Source organism: Anabrus simplex, chromosome 9 (assembly GCF_040414725.1).
Source record: "Anabrus simplex isolate iqAnaSimp1 chromosome 9, ASM4041472v1, whole genome shotgun sequence".
In the NCBI taxonomy this organism is placed as follows: Eukaryota; Metazoa; Arthropoda; class Insecta; order Orthoptera; family Tettigoniidae; genus Anabrus; species Anabrus simplex.
In genome coordinates, this window is record NC_090273.1 from 44,098,208 (window position 1) to 44,111,950 (window position 13,743).

General features: G+C 42.1%; 1 protein-coding gene across 4 annotated transcripts in view; it reads left to right on the plus strand.

Annotated features, from left to right (window-relative positions):
• LOC136881132 (sialin) overlaps nucleotides 1-13,743 on the plus strand; it is a 90,067-nt gene that overhangs the window by 58,461 nt on the left and 17,863 nt on the right. For all 4 annotated transcript variants that reach the window (XM_067153798.2, XM_067153799.2, XM_067153797.2 and 1 more), the window contains 3 exons: nucleotides 2,957-3,109; nucleotides 8,978-9,110; nucleotides 12,450-12,691. In XM_067153798.2, the coding sequence (XP_067009899.2) occupies nucleotides 2,957-3,109; nucleotides 8,978-9,110; nucleotides 12,450-12,691 (528 nt within the window). The remainder of the gene's footprint in view (nucleotides 1-2,956; nucleotides 3,110-8,977; nucleotides 9,111-12,449; nucleotides 12,692-13,743) is intronic.

Here is a 13,743-nt window from a genome sequence, read left to right on the forward strand (position 1 = left end):
GACCAGTTACTGTCACCTACTATAAGACGTTTGCCTCTTATGTATGCTTTTAGTCCATAGTTCCTAGCTGTTACTAGGTGATATCGCAAGACTCTCTGTTCCATGATTGTCTCTTTATCCATATCTCTTCTTATCCAAATCCTTTCTCCTTTTAAGTTCTTCCCATTGAGGATAATTTTGTTCGCCTTCAAAGAAGAAATCAACTTAACCTTAATAGGTCGTTTCCCTTTGACTCTCCCCAGCCTATAGATTTCATCAATATCTTCTTCTTTACAATTTATCTTTATATGGTTATTTATGATATCTAACACTTTATTCATTAGATCATTCAGATCCTCCTTTTCCTTCTATGGAATGCCGTATATGAAAATATTTTTCCTCTTTGCGTCCTGGATAGTCATTTTCTGTTGCCACTTTAATTTATCAGTTTCTCCTTCAATCTCCTTCATATTCGACTTCAATAATTCTATTTCCCTAGAGTTTTCCACCACCTTTTCTGTCATAATTCTTGTCTCTTCTTTTATACAGTCTTTCATTTCTGTCATGTCATTTCTCAGCTCGCGAATTAACTCCCTCGTTTGCTCAAACTGGCAAGCATCTCTGACTATTTCCCTAATCTTATCTATGTCCTCCCAGCTCAATGAACCCGTTGGTCCAGGGTTCATTTCTATGCCTCCTATTATCAGAAGAATTGCCACCACTGCTGCTACCATCAGAGTTCCCTCAAGCCCAGATTTTCGTAAATGCACCTTATCACTTGGCGTACACACACACTTCACTCGCCCGTGCCATCGACCTATGGCCGCGCGATATTGCTCTATAGCAATATTCATACTTCTCACTCAGCACTCACTGCACAATACAACCTCTCGCTTCGCTAGCTCGATTACAACTGGAAAGAATTAGCTGATAGGCAACAGGGCTTATACAAATAGCTTTTTTTTAAAAAAAAATTCCTGTAATTCCTTGTTTTAGCTGGCTAAAATGGAATACAAATGTAATGTTTTCTCCACAAAGTTGGGGGGCTACTACCTCCCCTCGTCCCTCCCTAATCGCCGCTACTGTTCGTGGCCCTTATCTTTCTTTGGTCGACAACTTCATTTTTCGGGGCGTCGTATCCCTTCCATTTTTTCTCTCTGATTAGTGTTATATAGAGGATGGTTGCCCAGTTAGACTTCATCTTAAAGCAATAATCACCACCACCCCCACAATCGAAGACAAATGCATTTATCCATAATCACTGGAGAATGTCCAAGGCAGCTTCCACACCAAAATGGCAAATAGCATATCGTCGGTGCGGAAGCAATACTGTGTATCTCACAATGCACTTCGTATCCATTATTTTCGTTAAGATTGGTCACCCCTCCCGGCCACACATGGACATGAGGTCGATTACAACAATTTTTGTTGTGTTCATTTTCCTATGCGTACGTGTAAAGGAAAATGAACCTTATCGTACCGTACTCTAGGAATTTATGTTGGCATGACGTATTTAGGCACTCCTAGAATCCGGAGTACACATCAATGAACAGAAATACTACAAATAAAAAATATACAATACGTAACTAACATTAAAAACTGGAAAAAATATAAAAAATATGATACTAAAATTATAATTATTGTCGCCCTTACTTATTATTGACTTTGACTCTATACTGTTCCATATCTGTGGGTCAAAATTTGTGTTATGTACATACCTGGTTACAAAAGCTCGTTATTATACCCCGTACATGGATGATACTTCACATATTAATAATTTCCCGTATTTTTTCCTACTCAATATGATCAATTTTAATCTGGTTATTTAATGTACGGGTAATTGATGAATGTGGAATCTCCCTTTTCCAACTTCGGTTGTCCGAGACAGGAGATACAAGACTTGATTCATCCTGAAATATAAGCATGCATTTCTGTATGTGTAGTTTAAATGTCCTATAATATAATTTTAACCATGTGTACTCGTAATGATTCCACTGTTTTCAGTTTGTTACTTGCCAATTACTACTCAAATCCCTTCGCAACTTCAACAGCAGGTATAGTACGCGAACCTTTGCTTGAGCCCTGAGCTCCATAGTGCTGAATGGGAACTAGGGCTGAAGGAAAGGTTCGCGTACTATACTATTCCCTCATTCACCACTTTCGTTTTTTTCTCCCACAAGCATTTTACAATTATCAATAATGTCGACAATTTCCCTGGCCTTTTCCATTCCTTGTTCATTAATTTTACAATAGTGTAATATTCAGATTGTCTTTCAATTTTATTTATCTCTTCCGATTACAAATATTTAAACCGTTATGCTCTTGTACTTTCACATTGTTTCAAGAAATGTGCATTTCCTAACTCCTTCTCACATAATAAACATGTATTTGCAACTCCTTCAAATGCCTTATTTTTATAAACTCAAATCAGCCACCGTACCATTCCCCTGTATTTTCTTTTGGTTAATTTATCATGCATTATTCTCATACCTGGATATACATTCATGAATTCCTCCAAAGCTCTCCTATTATCACTCTCAGCTCTTAGCATTTGTATTTCTATATATGCTGCTCTCTAAGACACTCTTACAGTACCATGTATTTAAAGATCTATCACAAAATTTTGAATTGATTTCTTCCTTCGTTTTGGTTTTTTAAATTCGTTTTTAAAAGAAATTTGTTTAGATGTTTTATGTAATTCATTGTCAATAGTAAATTACTGCTTACACGATATATGCAAAGAAAAACGTATTCATCTCCGGGAATAGCTGTGCAACAGGGGAATTTCAAAATTAAAAAATGTGTAAGCCCATTTTACCCTAAGATAAATAGTGTGAAAATTGGACTTGACTTTGATGCTCTTGCCGTACTGTACCCTCTTAGTGGATTTTTCTCTCTAGCAGATTGTTATGCCACAAATGTTATTACGAGATATGTTATAAATATTTAATCTAGTTAAGTAAATTCACTTCTTCAGGCAGTGTCATCTACTCCGTGGGTCAGTATCATGACGTCGCTTCCTTTCTGGGCTGCGGTGGTCATGATGTCTTCCTTTTTGTGGATCAACAACACGCTACTCATTCAGCTGCCATCCTACATCACTAACGTCCTGCACTTCAACATCAAGCAGGTATGTTGCACTGTTTCTCTCGTTCTTCTTCGACTACTTATGGACAATGAAGTATTCGAAATATTTTATTCTTTTCGATTTTGTTCATCGAAGGATCACGAAACGTAACATTGTGCATTCATCTTGGCCCTTATTTTCTTGACTTCCAATAATTCTTCATCCTTGCACTTTGCTGTTTCCTCCTCTCATGTGTTCACATGTTATTACCTTTCCTCTTCTTCCGCTAGAAATCTTGTATCAAACTTCTAAAAGTTGTTCTGTCTTGCACTATATCGTCTGTTATTCCAGTCTCTGTGACACCTTTTGTTTACTCCTTAGATTCACTGGTTGCCGTTCTTGCTCTAGTAAACATGGTTAAACACTCCTTTTTTATTTCATTCTCCTCTTTCTGATCGTGTCTCACATCCTTTCATTTTATTCGTCCTTGTATAGATCTTTATTTTTCCTATGTCTGCTACTCTCTGAGATACTCCTACAGTATAATGTATTTAAGGACGTATCACAAAATTTTCAGTGAATTTCCTTCCTCGTTTTGGTATTGTTAATTCGTTTCTAAAATATGTTTAACTTTTTACGTCATTCGTTGTCATATTCAGAGCACAAAATGACTAGGATGCTCGGTATACTAAACAACACGTTAGAGAGGTTCAGGCTAAAAATAAACACAAAGAAAACGAAAATGATGGTCGTTCAAAACAAGAAGACAATGAAAACAAACATTAAATTAGGCTGTGAAAAAATAGATTAAGTTAAAGAATTTTGTTGTCTGGGTAGTGTTATTACCAATGACAATCAGTGCCTGAGAGAAGTCAAAAAAGAATAAGAATTTATGTGGCAAAACAAGTGTTTCAAAGCAGGGAAAATCTATTGTTAAATAAGCACATAGGAATTGACACCAGGAAGAAATTTGTTAAAACGTTTGTTTGGAGTGTGCTAACTTACGGTTGTGAGACCTGGACTTTGGGAAATCAAGCGCAATCAATACTAGAAGCTGCGGAAATGTGGTTCTGGAGAAGACTGACAGGGACGAGTTGGACAGGAAAAAAAAAATCCAAATCTTGAATGACGTTGATGAGAAACGGACCTTAATTTATTCAATAGAGCAGAGGAAAGCTAAATTTCTTGGACACGTCCTACGACATGACACCTTTCTCCAGAATGTCTTCGAAGGAAAGGTCCTAGGGAAGAAGTCGAGAGGAAGATCGCATCTCTCATACCTTAGGAACATAATCACCCAGCTGGGTTTTGCTTCCTATGTCACGATGAAAAGAACTGCTGAAGACCGTGGGATGTGGCTGCAGCGACAAGGCTTAGCTTTAGATAATGGACGGATGGATGCCTAAACTCTCCTTCCTCGCTTTTCAATGATCCTCAGATTTTCCTTAATATTTTCTGTACCGGAAGGTACACCTCAACACCGCGCAATCAAAAGAAGCGCCTTAATGAACTCTATCTATCCAACAAAACGTGAAACTGCTTCTGCAGGAAGTTGGGACATTAATCAGAAGATGTCACTGCTGAATAATTGAGAAGTTTATCATTTCTAAGTTTCCTAAACTGATTGGATTTATTTTGTTTGTTTTGGTGAAGGCCTACTTCAAGAAGTTTTCTCCATAGATGTCATTACAAAAACTCTGCTCATGCACTCTGGTGCAAAGTGGAAGAACTTGAAAGAAATTTTGTGTTTATGGGTTTTCTCAAGTAAATTAACTTTCATTTGTTTTTTGTATATATTTCAAAGTTTGCAACACTTCTTTCTCATTCCGCCAGTTTTGAATCTGGCCAATAGGAATTTTCTGTAATTATTTTTCAGCCTATCAGAGGCTTCTTGTTGTTTTTTTGGGTGTAACTTTTGATTCTGCCAATAAAATCGAGAGGGGGTATCCGGATTAGTCCAGAACCCTCTAGAACCGTCCCCTCGTGTACATAAGCTGCGGCCTTTCCGGCTACCTTGTCTCTTGATCGCCCTATTTCTGAGAGTCTGTGTGTGCTAAGACAGGAGGCGGGGCTCCTCATTCTTCGCCAGGCAGACCAGCAGCCAAGGTAATGACCACCAGACTTATTTTTCTGTAGCTACCTCCGCAGATTTACACGAGGGGAAGGTCCTAATTACTTCTATGTAACCTGTTTTCTAGAATGTAAATTTCCTTTCGGTTAATGTAAAATTTTTTAAAAGTCTTTAACTGCAATTCGGGGATAGAGAGTGCGTTACCCTCTCGAGCTCCCCTTCTACTTGGTTTGAAGTGACTAGGATTTGTAACCTTTTCTCTATTCTTAAAGTGTTAGATTAATCTCCACTCTAGTCACCTCAGTGGCTTGGGATTAGCCCCTGTATCATCGGGCCGAGAGCCCAATTAGGGTTTTAAAAGTTCTAGGAGCGCAAGTGTACGCTTCCATTCATTTTGTGTTCGGGCCAGTAATCCAACCTGTTCTTTTTCCATGAAGGCCCAGTAGGTTGGGTAATAAATACCCCTGTGTAATTTAAATTGTGAATTGTCCCTAGAGAGGCCAGGGATTTGTAACGTTGCCTTAAGCGGGCTGTTAAAAAATCTGTTAAGTTTAGAGAGCATGTAAGCTCTTTTCTAAGTTTTCTGTAATAGTGAGGGGAGCCTCTAGAAGGCTAGAGATTGTAACTTTTGGACCAAAGTGCTCTTAAATTTGGAGATTTCTGCCCTTGCTTAAATTATACCTCATTTACGAAATTGTAAATTTGTAAAGTAGGGGCTTCAAGCCCAAAATATTTAAAGTTCTGAATCTTGGATTTTCCAATTTTTGAAATTGTCATTGTACCTGTAACCTCATTATTTCACTGAGTGAAAAACCTTGTTAAGTTTGAAATTCAGAAAGAAATATAACCTTTATTTAAAGTTTTAATTCAATTTCTGATATCGTAGTTAGACCCATTCAACACCCGCACCTTCTTTCAATCAATCACTACTGATCTGCATTTAGGGCAGTCGCCCAGCTGGCAGAAGTTTGTCCTCTTGAATTCCAACTTTATCTTCATATTGTGATCTTTCCTACTTTTAAAGACACCATCCAAACTTATTCGTCTACTGATGTCCTCCCACGCCATCTCTCCACTGACAGCTCGGAACATACCACTTAGTCGAGCAGCTCGTCTCCTTTCTACCAAGTCTTCCCAGCCCAAACTTTGCAACATTTTTGTAACGCTACTCTTTTGTCGGAAATCGCCCAGAACAAATCGAGCTGCTTTTCTTTGGATTTTTTCCAGTTCTTGAATCAAGTAATCCTGGTGAGGGTCCCATACACTGGAACCATACTCAAGTTGAGGTCTCACCAGATACAAATATGTTCTCTCCTTTACATCCTTACTACAACCCCTAAATACTCGCATAACCATGTGCAGAGATCTGTACCCTTTATTTACAATCATATTTATGTGATTACCCCAATGAAGATCTTTCCCCTCTTTCTGCTCCACGGATATCTCCGTAACATTTTCCTTTCCTTTTCCTCTATCTCTTCTATTCACCGGTTTTCATGCAGACACTGGCTTGATTACTATGTTGTAATATTTGATTTTAGTATCCCTTGAGAAATTCTTCCTATTGTCGGTTATTTTAGTCAGTTGGTGTGCTAGCTTCAGTTCTGTTGATCTGTTTACACTCCAGGACACTGCTCTTGAGGCGGTAGAGGTGGGATCCCTCGCAGAGTCCGAAGGAAAAACGAGCCCTAGAGGGTTAACAGATTAAGAAAGAAAGAAAGAAATAAATAAAGAAAGAAAGAAGTGCGGTAATAATAGTTTTTTTGAGATTTTGATTAAATACTGTACAATACATTGTATTACAATTAAACAGAAGTACGGTGTGAGTATACAATTAAAAATCGTTTCGTATTTGACTACACATTAAGAAACTAACAGACACTAAAGAGACTGCCAGACTGACGAAGGCGCTCGGCACCCTTCCTCACAGCACATGCACCGAGCTCGATAGCTGCAGTCGCTTAAGTGCGGCCAGTATCCAGTATTCGGGAGATAGTAGGTTCGAACCCCACTGTCGGCAGCCCTGAAAATGGTTTTCCGTGGTTTACCATTTTCACACCAGGCAAATGCTGGGGTTGTACCTTAATTAAGGCCACGGCCGCTTCCTTACCACTCCTAGCCCTTTCCTGTCCCATCGTCGCCGTAAGACCTATCTGTGTCGGTGCGACGTAAAACAACTAGAAAGCACAGCACATGCAAAGTCTCCACTACTTGCTTAGACGCTATACAAATCAGTCAGCAGCGACGAACGACATTTTGTGCTTATTTCCCCTAATAATTTTGTTAATAATTAATGGAAGAATTAGCCGATAAGACAACAGGGCTTGTACAAATTGCTTTTTCGTTGAATAATTCCTAGTTTCAGTAGGGTAAATTGTAATAAAAATGTATTTATTTAGCGTATGGCTAACACATCACATTACATATAAATACAGTAGTAATACATAATATTTATAGTTTGAAGTATTTACAGGTTCAAATTATTTACATAGTCAACACACAAGGGTGAGAGCAGAAAAATGTCTCTAGGGTTTCCCTGGTAGGCAGTGAGAGGACACTGCTCCACAACGAGCCGAACTGTTAACTTCACAGCACCACAACTGCACGTCGCTGACTTTTTTTTTTTAAGAAGAAGAAAGAGATAGCAGGTAAGAGTGGGAAGTGATACAAGGAGTATCTGCCGGTTTCCGAGTCAGACTCGCTACCACGGCAAAGTTTGTGTTGGTTGGATAGTGTTAAGGTATGGTATTGAAGGGTCAGGGAAAAACCACATAGGCAGAAAGAAGAAAGAGCCTACATGTAAAACCTGACATCTTGTGATAGCACATGCAAGGATGTGGGCTGGAAAAAGACCAGAGGTTGTGTTAGTTAGGAAGTTAAGTATTCCCCATTTATGGAGGGAGTTGGCACATCTGCCATGGCCAGTGCGAATCCTGCTGATAGTTGTCCAGGTTTTCTGTGGTAGATCAAAACCCTCTGGTTTGTTTTTCAGCCATGGTAGATTGTGATATTCTGATGGAGCACTGGATATCCATACTTGATTCCAGGCCTGAAACACATTAAAGTTAGGGTGGTTTCTGGCTGTTCTAACAGGTGGGTGTCTAGATTTTAGCCTGTTAATGAGAGCATCATTCATGTCACCATGGATTGGCAACTGACTGTTGTTAGTTATTTTCTTATAATCTCGTAGGAGAGCATTTTCTCGACGGAGGTGAGGTGGTGGAATGTGGGATAGAACAGGTAGCCAGAAAGTGGGAGTAGATCTAATTGTTCCTGATATCATAGTGTGATTCATCTGAGGGTCAGTTAATTTGGTGTGACTGCTGTTCAGCCATATTGATGAGCAGTATTCTGCAGCAGGGTACACAAGACCAAGAGATGAAGACCGTAGGGTAGATGCTGATGATCCCCAGGTGGTTCCACACAGCTTTTGTAGGATGTTGTTCCTTGATCGTAACTTAGCAGCCGTATTCTGAAGATGTTTCTTGAAGGACAGAGTTCTGTCAAGAGTAATCCCTAGATATTGTGGATATCTGTTGTGGGCAAGACAAGAGTTCTCAAACTGAACCTTGAGTTCACGATTGGCCATTTTGTTGCTAAGGTGAAAACATGTAACTACTAATACAAATACTAAACTAATAAATGTATACTACTAATAAAAATGTAATGTTTCCTCCACAAAGTGTCTATGACCTTAGAAATCGCCACTTCTGGTTGCAGTCCTGGGTAAAACAGGAATTCCCATCGTCCGAGAGTTTTACCCTGTAAGCGTGAAGAAAGCGACCTATTACAATGCTTCAATAATATGTTTTCTTTTTCTAACGGAATTCTATTCTTTATCAAACATGTTTCTGTTGCAGAGCGGTTTCATCTCATCACTCCCCTACCTGGTTGCCTGGCTTGTGGGTCCTTTCTTCGGCTCGCTGTCCTCCTGGCTCTGTGCTAAACGGCATATATCTCGCATAAAGGCTTATAGAATCTTCAACGGCATCTGTAAGTGCAACATCAATGTAGAAATGATATATTTTGTGTGTTTGTCGCGAAAAAGACGCAAAATACAGATAATCTTTTCATTTCGCGAAATACTTAATCTTACATGCTGCCATGCCGTATTGTCATGATGTAATAATCGAAATAAATGTCCAATGTACCAGGTCGTGTTCAGTACATACAGTATGTGCTGTAGAAATGTTAATCAATCACCACTCATTTACATTTATGGCTGTCTCCCAGATGGCAGATTTACCGCTATTGTCCGTCTTTTTACATAAGTGTACTCTTTCCTTAAATTACTTTAAATAAGTTAAACATTATTCCAATCCTTAATTCCTCTTCCCAGACCGAAATTTGCAACACTTTTTGTAACATTACCTTTTCTTTGTTTGTTGGAAATCACCCAGAACAAATCGTGCTGCCTTCATTTGGTTTCGTGTTATCCAGATGAGGGTCCCATACACTAGAACAATCTCTAACTGGGGTCTTACCAATAATTTATACGCCTTCTCCTTTCAGTCCATACTAAAACCCCTAAATACACTCATAACCACGTGAAAAAATTTGTAACTTTATTTACAATCCCGGTTATGTGGTTACCCCAACGAAGACATTTCCTTGTATTAACACTTAGGTACTTACAATGATCTTCTAGGTTTACTGTCAGCCCATCAACACAGTAATTAAAACCGAGAGAACTTCTCATCTTTGTGAGACTTACAACCTGATTTTTCACCCCGTTAACCATCATACCATTGGCTGCTCTCAATCTCTTTGTCGAGATCTTTTTAATTTACTTGTGCCAGGCTCGTCACTTTCATCTATCCTATCCGACGTCCCTAGGTCAACTGTTGTTCTTTTCCGACCCCGACGGTATTACAGCATTTGAGGCCTAGGGAGTCTTTAATTTTCTCCCCCTCGAGGACCTTGTCTTTCTTTGACCGATATCTTCATTTTTCGAAGTGCCGGATCCCTTCCATTTTTCCCTCTGATTAGTGTTATATAGAGGATGGTTGCCCAGTTGTACTTCCTCTTAAAACAATAATCACCTCCTCACCTCACCTACCTCTTACAACAATAATCACCACCACCAGGAGATCGTTTTAATAATGTTATTGAATTTACGATCCACTAACTACCTCTACGGTTTTCGGAGACTCCGAGGTGCCGGAATTTAGTCCCGCATGAGTTGTTGAACGTGCCATTAAATCTACCTACACGAGGCTGATGTACACTGACTGACAGAGCAAATGCAACACCAAGAAGGAGTGGTCAGAACTTTATGCCAATTGCAGGGTAGACTGACGTCACTGAGGTATGCTCATGATATGAAATGCGCCGCTGTGTTGCGCACGTAGCGAACGATAAATGGGACACGGCGTTGGCGAATGGCCCACTTCGTACCGTGATTTCTCAGCCGACAGTCATTGCAGAACGTGTTGTCGTGTGCCACAGGACACGTGTATAGCTAAGAATGCCAGGCCGCCGTCAACAGAGGCATTTCCAGCAGACAGACGACTTTACGAGGGGTATGGTGATCGGGCTGAGAAGGGCAGGTTGGTCGCTTCGTCAAATCGCAGCCGATACCCATAGGGATGTGTCCACGGTGCAGCGCCTGTGGCGAAGATGGTTGGCGCAGGGACATGTGGCACGTGCGAGAGGTCCAGGCGCAGCCCGAGTGACGTCAGCACGCGAGGATCGGCGCATCCGCCGCCAAGCGGTGGCAGCCCCGCACGCCACGTCAACCGCCATTCTTCAGCATGTGCAAGACACCCTGGCTGTTCCAATATCGACCAGAACAATTTCCCGTCGATTGGTTGAAGGAGGCCTGCACTCGCGGCGTCCGCTCAGAAGACTACCATTGACTCCACAGCATAGACGTGCACGCCTGGCATGGTGCCGGGCTAGAGCGACTTGGATGAGGGAATGGCGGAACGTCGTGTTCTCCGATGAGTCACGCTTCTGTTCTGTCAGTGATAGTCACCGCAGACGAGTGTGGCGTCGGCGTGGAGAAAGGTCAAATCCGGCAGTAACTGTGGAGCGCCCTACCGCTAGACAACGCGGCATCATGGTTTGGGGCGCTATTGCGTATGATTCCACGTCACCTCTAGTGCGTATTCAAGGCACGTTAAATGCCCACCGCTACGTGCAGCATGTGCTGCGGCCGGTGGCACTCCCGTACCTTCAGGGGCTGCCCAATGCTCTGTTTCAGCAGGATAATGCCCGCCCACACACTGCTCGCATCTCCCAACAGGCTCTACGAGGTGTACAGATGCTTACGTGGCCAGCGTACTCTCCGGATCTCTCACCAATCGAACACGTGTGGGATCTCATTGGACGCCGTTTGCAAACTCTGCCCCAGCCTCGTACGGACGACCAACTGTGGTAAATGGTTGACAGAGAATGGAGAACCATCCCTCAGGACACCATCCGCACTCTTATTGACTCTGTACCTCGACGTGTTTCTGCGTGCATCGCCGCTCGCGGTGGTCCTACATCCTACTGAGTCGATGCCGTGCGCATTGTGTAACCTGCATATCGGTTTGAAATAAACATCAATTATTCGTCCGTGCCGTCTCTGTTTTTTCCCCAACTTTCATCCCTTTCGAACCACTCCTTCTTGGTGTTGCATTTGCTCTGTCAGTCAGTGTATTTCAGCACCTTCGAGTAACACCGGACTGAGCGAGGATCGAACCTGTCAAGCTGGCAAGCGCGTCAATCATCTGAACCACTCAGCCCCGTTCGAGATTTTTATTTATTTATTTATTTATTTATTTATTTATTTATTTATTTATTTATTTACTTTTGCAGTCGCTCACCATCCCCTTTATTACTCTACACCAGGGCCTCTCAAACGCCCAAAATCTCACGCGTGCAGATAGAGGCGCAAGAGCTCCGTGCACTGTGCATCGCTGCCGCTCGGCATGGCTCGGATCAACGCTTCGTCTCTGGGCTACTCGGCTAAGCTCGGCTCAACTCGCCTATACTCGGCTATACTCGGCTCAAGTCAGCCCGGATTTGGAGCGCTACGGCGCAAGTGGGGCAGAGGGAGACAGGCGGAGCGAGCGAGACAGGCGTGAGGAAAGAGAGAGTAAGCGCTATTGCTCCAAATCGAGGAGTGGGGGGTCTGCAGTCTGGTCAACCAAGCCAAGTCGTCTTTTGCACCGTGCACAGTGCATGCACCACGCGCATGCACTCTGAGGGGCCCTGCTCTACACAGTCTAACATCATCCGTAAAATGCCTTATCTCTGATTCCTGCTCCTGTTTCCTAGTCCACACCTCTTTTAATTTGAACATCCAAAATAAAGTGACTGTTAAATATTTTCTTGTGTCCACAGCCTGTATTGGTCCTGCTATCTTCCTGCAGCTAGTCATCCTGCTAGGCTGCCACACCACCGCCATCATCGTGTGCTTGGTTTTCACCGCAGTCTTACAGGGTGGCTTCTACGGAGGCTCTGTTACCAACCCACTGGACCTAGCTCCAAACTACGCGGGTACTACCAACGGTATTATGTTAACCATCGGCAGTGCCACTGGTATTGTGGCACCTCTTCTCTACGGAGCGATTCTTAAAGGGCAGGTGAGGTAAATCTTTCATTGTTACTGACGGTAAAACAATACGGACAAAGTCTGTCAGTTAGGGTCCCTTCTTATCAACTAAAATGGCGGTCAGATCGAGTGGTGTTGGGAGGGATGCACACGCACGATATTATTAGCACCAAGAACATGGATAAATAGATCCTCCCTTATCCCATTAAGAAATATTAGTCGCTGTACAGCTACGGGCATAAGTATTGTAACAGATCGATGTCGGCAGGATATGCTGGTATCAAGTTCTTCTTAAAAACAATGATCAACACCATCACCACCTTATCCTGTAGTTAGAGTTATGAGAGGATATTTGTCAGCCAGCCCCGTGGTGTAGGGGTAGCGTGCCTGCCTCTTACTCGGAGGCCCCGGGTTTGATTCCCGGCCAGGTCGGGGATTTTACCTCGACCTGAGGGTTGGTTTGAGGTCCACCCAGTCTACGTAATTAGAATTGAGGAGCTATCTGACGGTGAGATAATGGCCCCGGTCTATAAAGCCAAGAATAATGCCGAGAGGATTCGTCGTGCTGACCACACGACACCTCGTAATCTGCAGGCCTCCGGGCTAAGCAGCGTTCGCTTGGTAGGCCAAGGTCCTTCAAGGGCTTTAGTGCCATGCGCTTTGGTTTGGTTTGAGGATATTTATCCATTTTTAGTTCTTCTTAAAGCAATGGTCACCACCATCATGACGAAAACTACCCTCTCATGCCTTCACACTGTTGCTAAAAATGCTGTGGCCCTCCATGGACGTACGTCACCACATCGACCGATCAGACACTTCATTCTCCCAACTGGCCATGTCAATTTAGTACTTTTTCACATTCTTGTAACATATTACCTGTTCTGCATGACTACATTGTTCATTCCTCAATTGAAAACATCTTCACTTGATTCCGAAGGCGTATATTAGGTTTGAAAGCGACCTCATCTGGCCATCGAAGTTCATGTTTGGCTAACTCTGTAACTTAAAGAGTTTTCAATTTTCAGGTAACACATTAATGAGTATTTTGACATAAATACTATATCCTATGCCTCGGGGTCAACC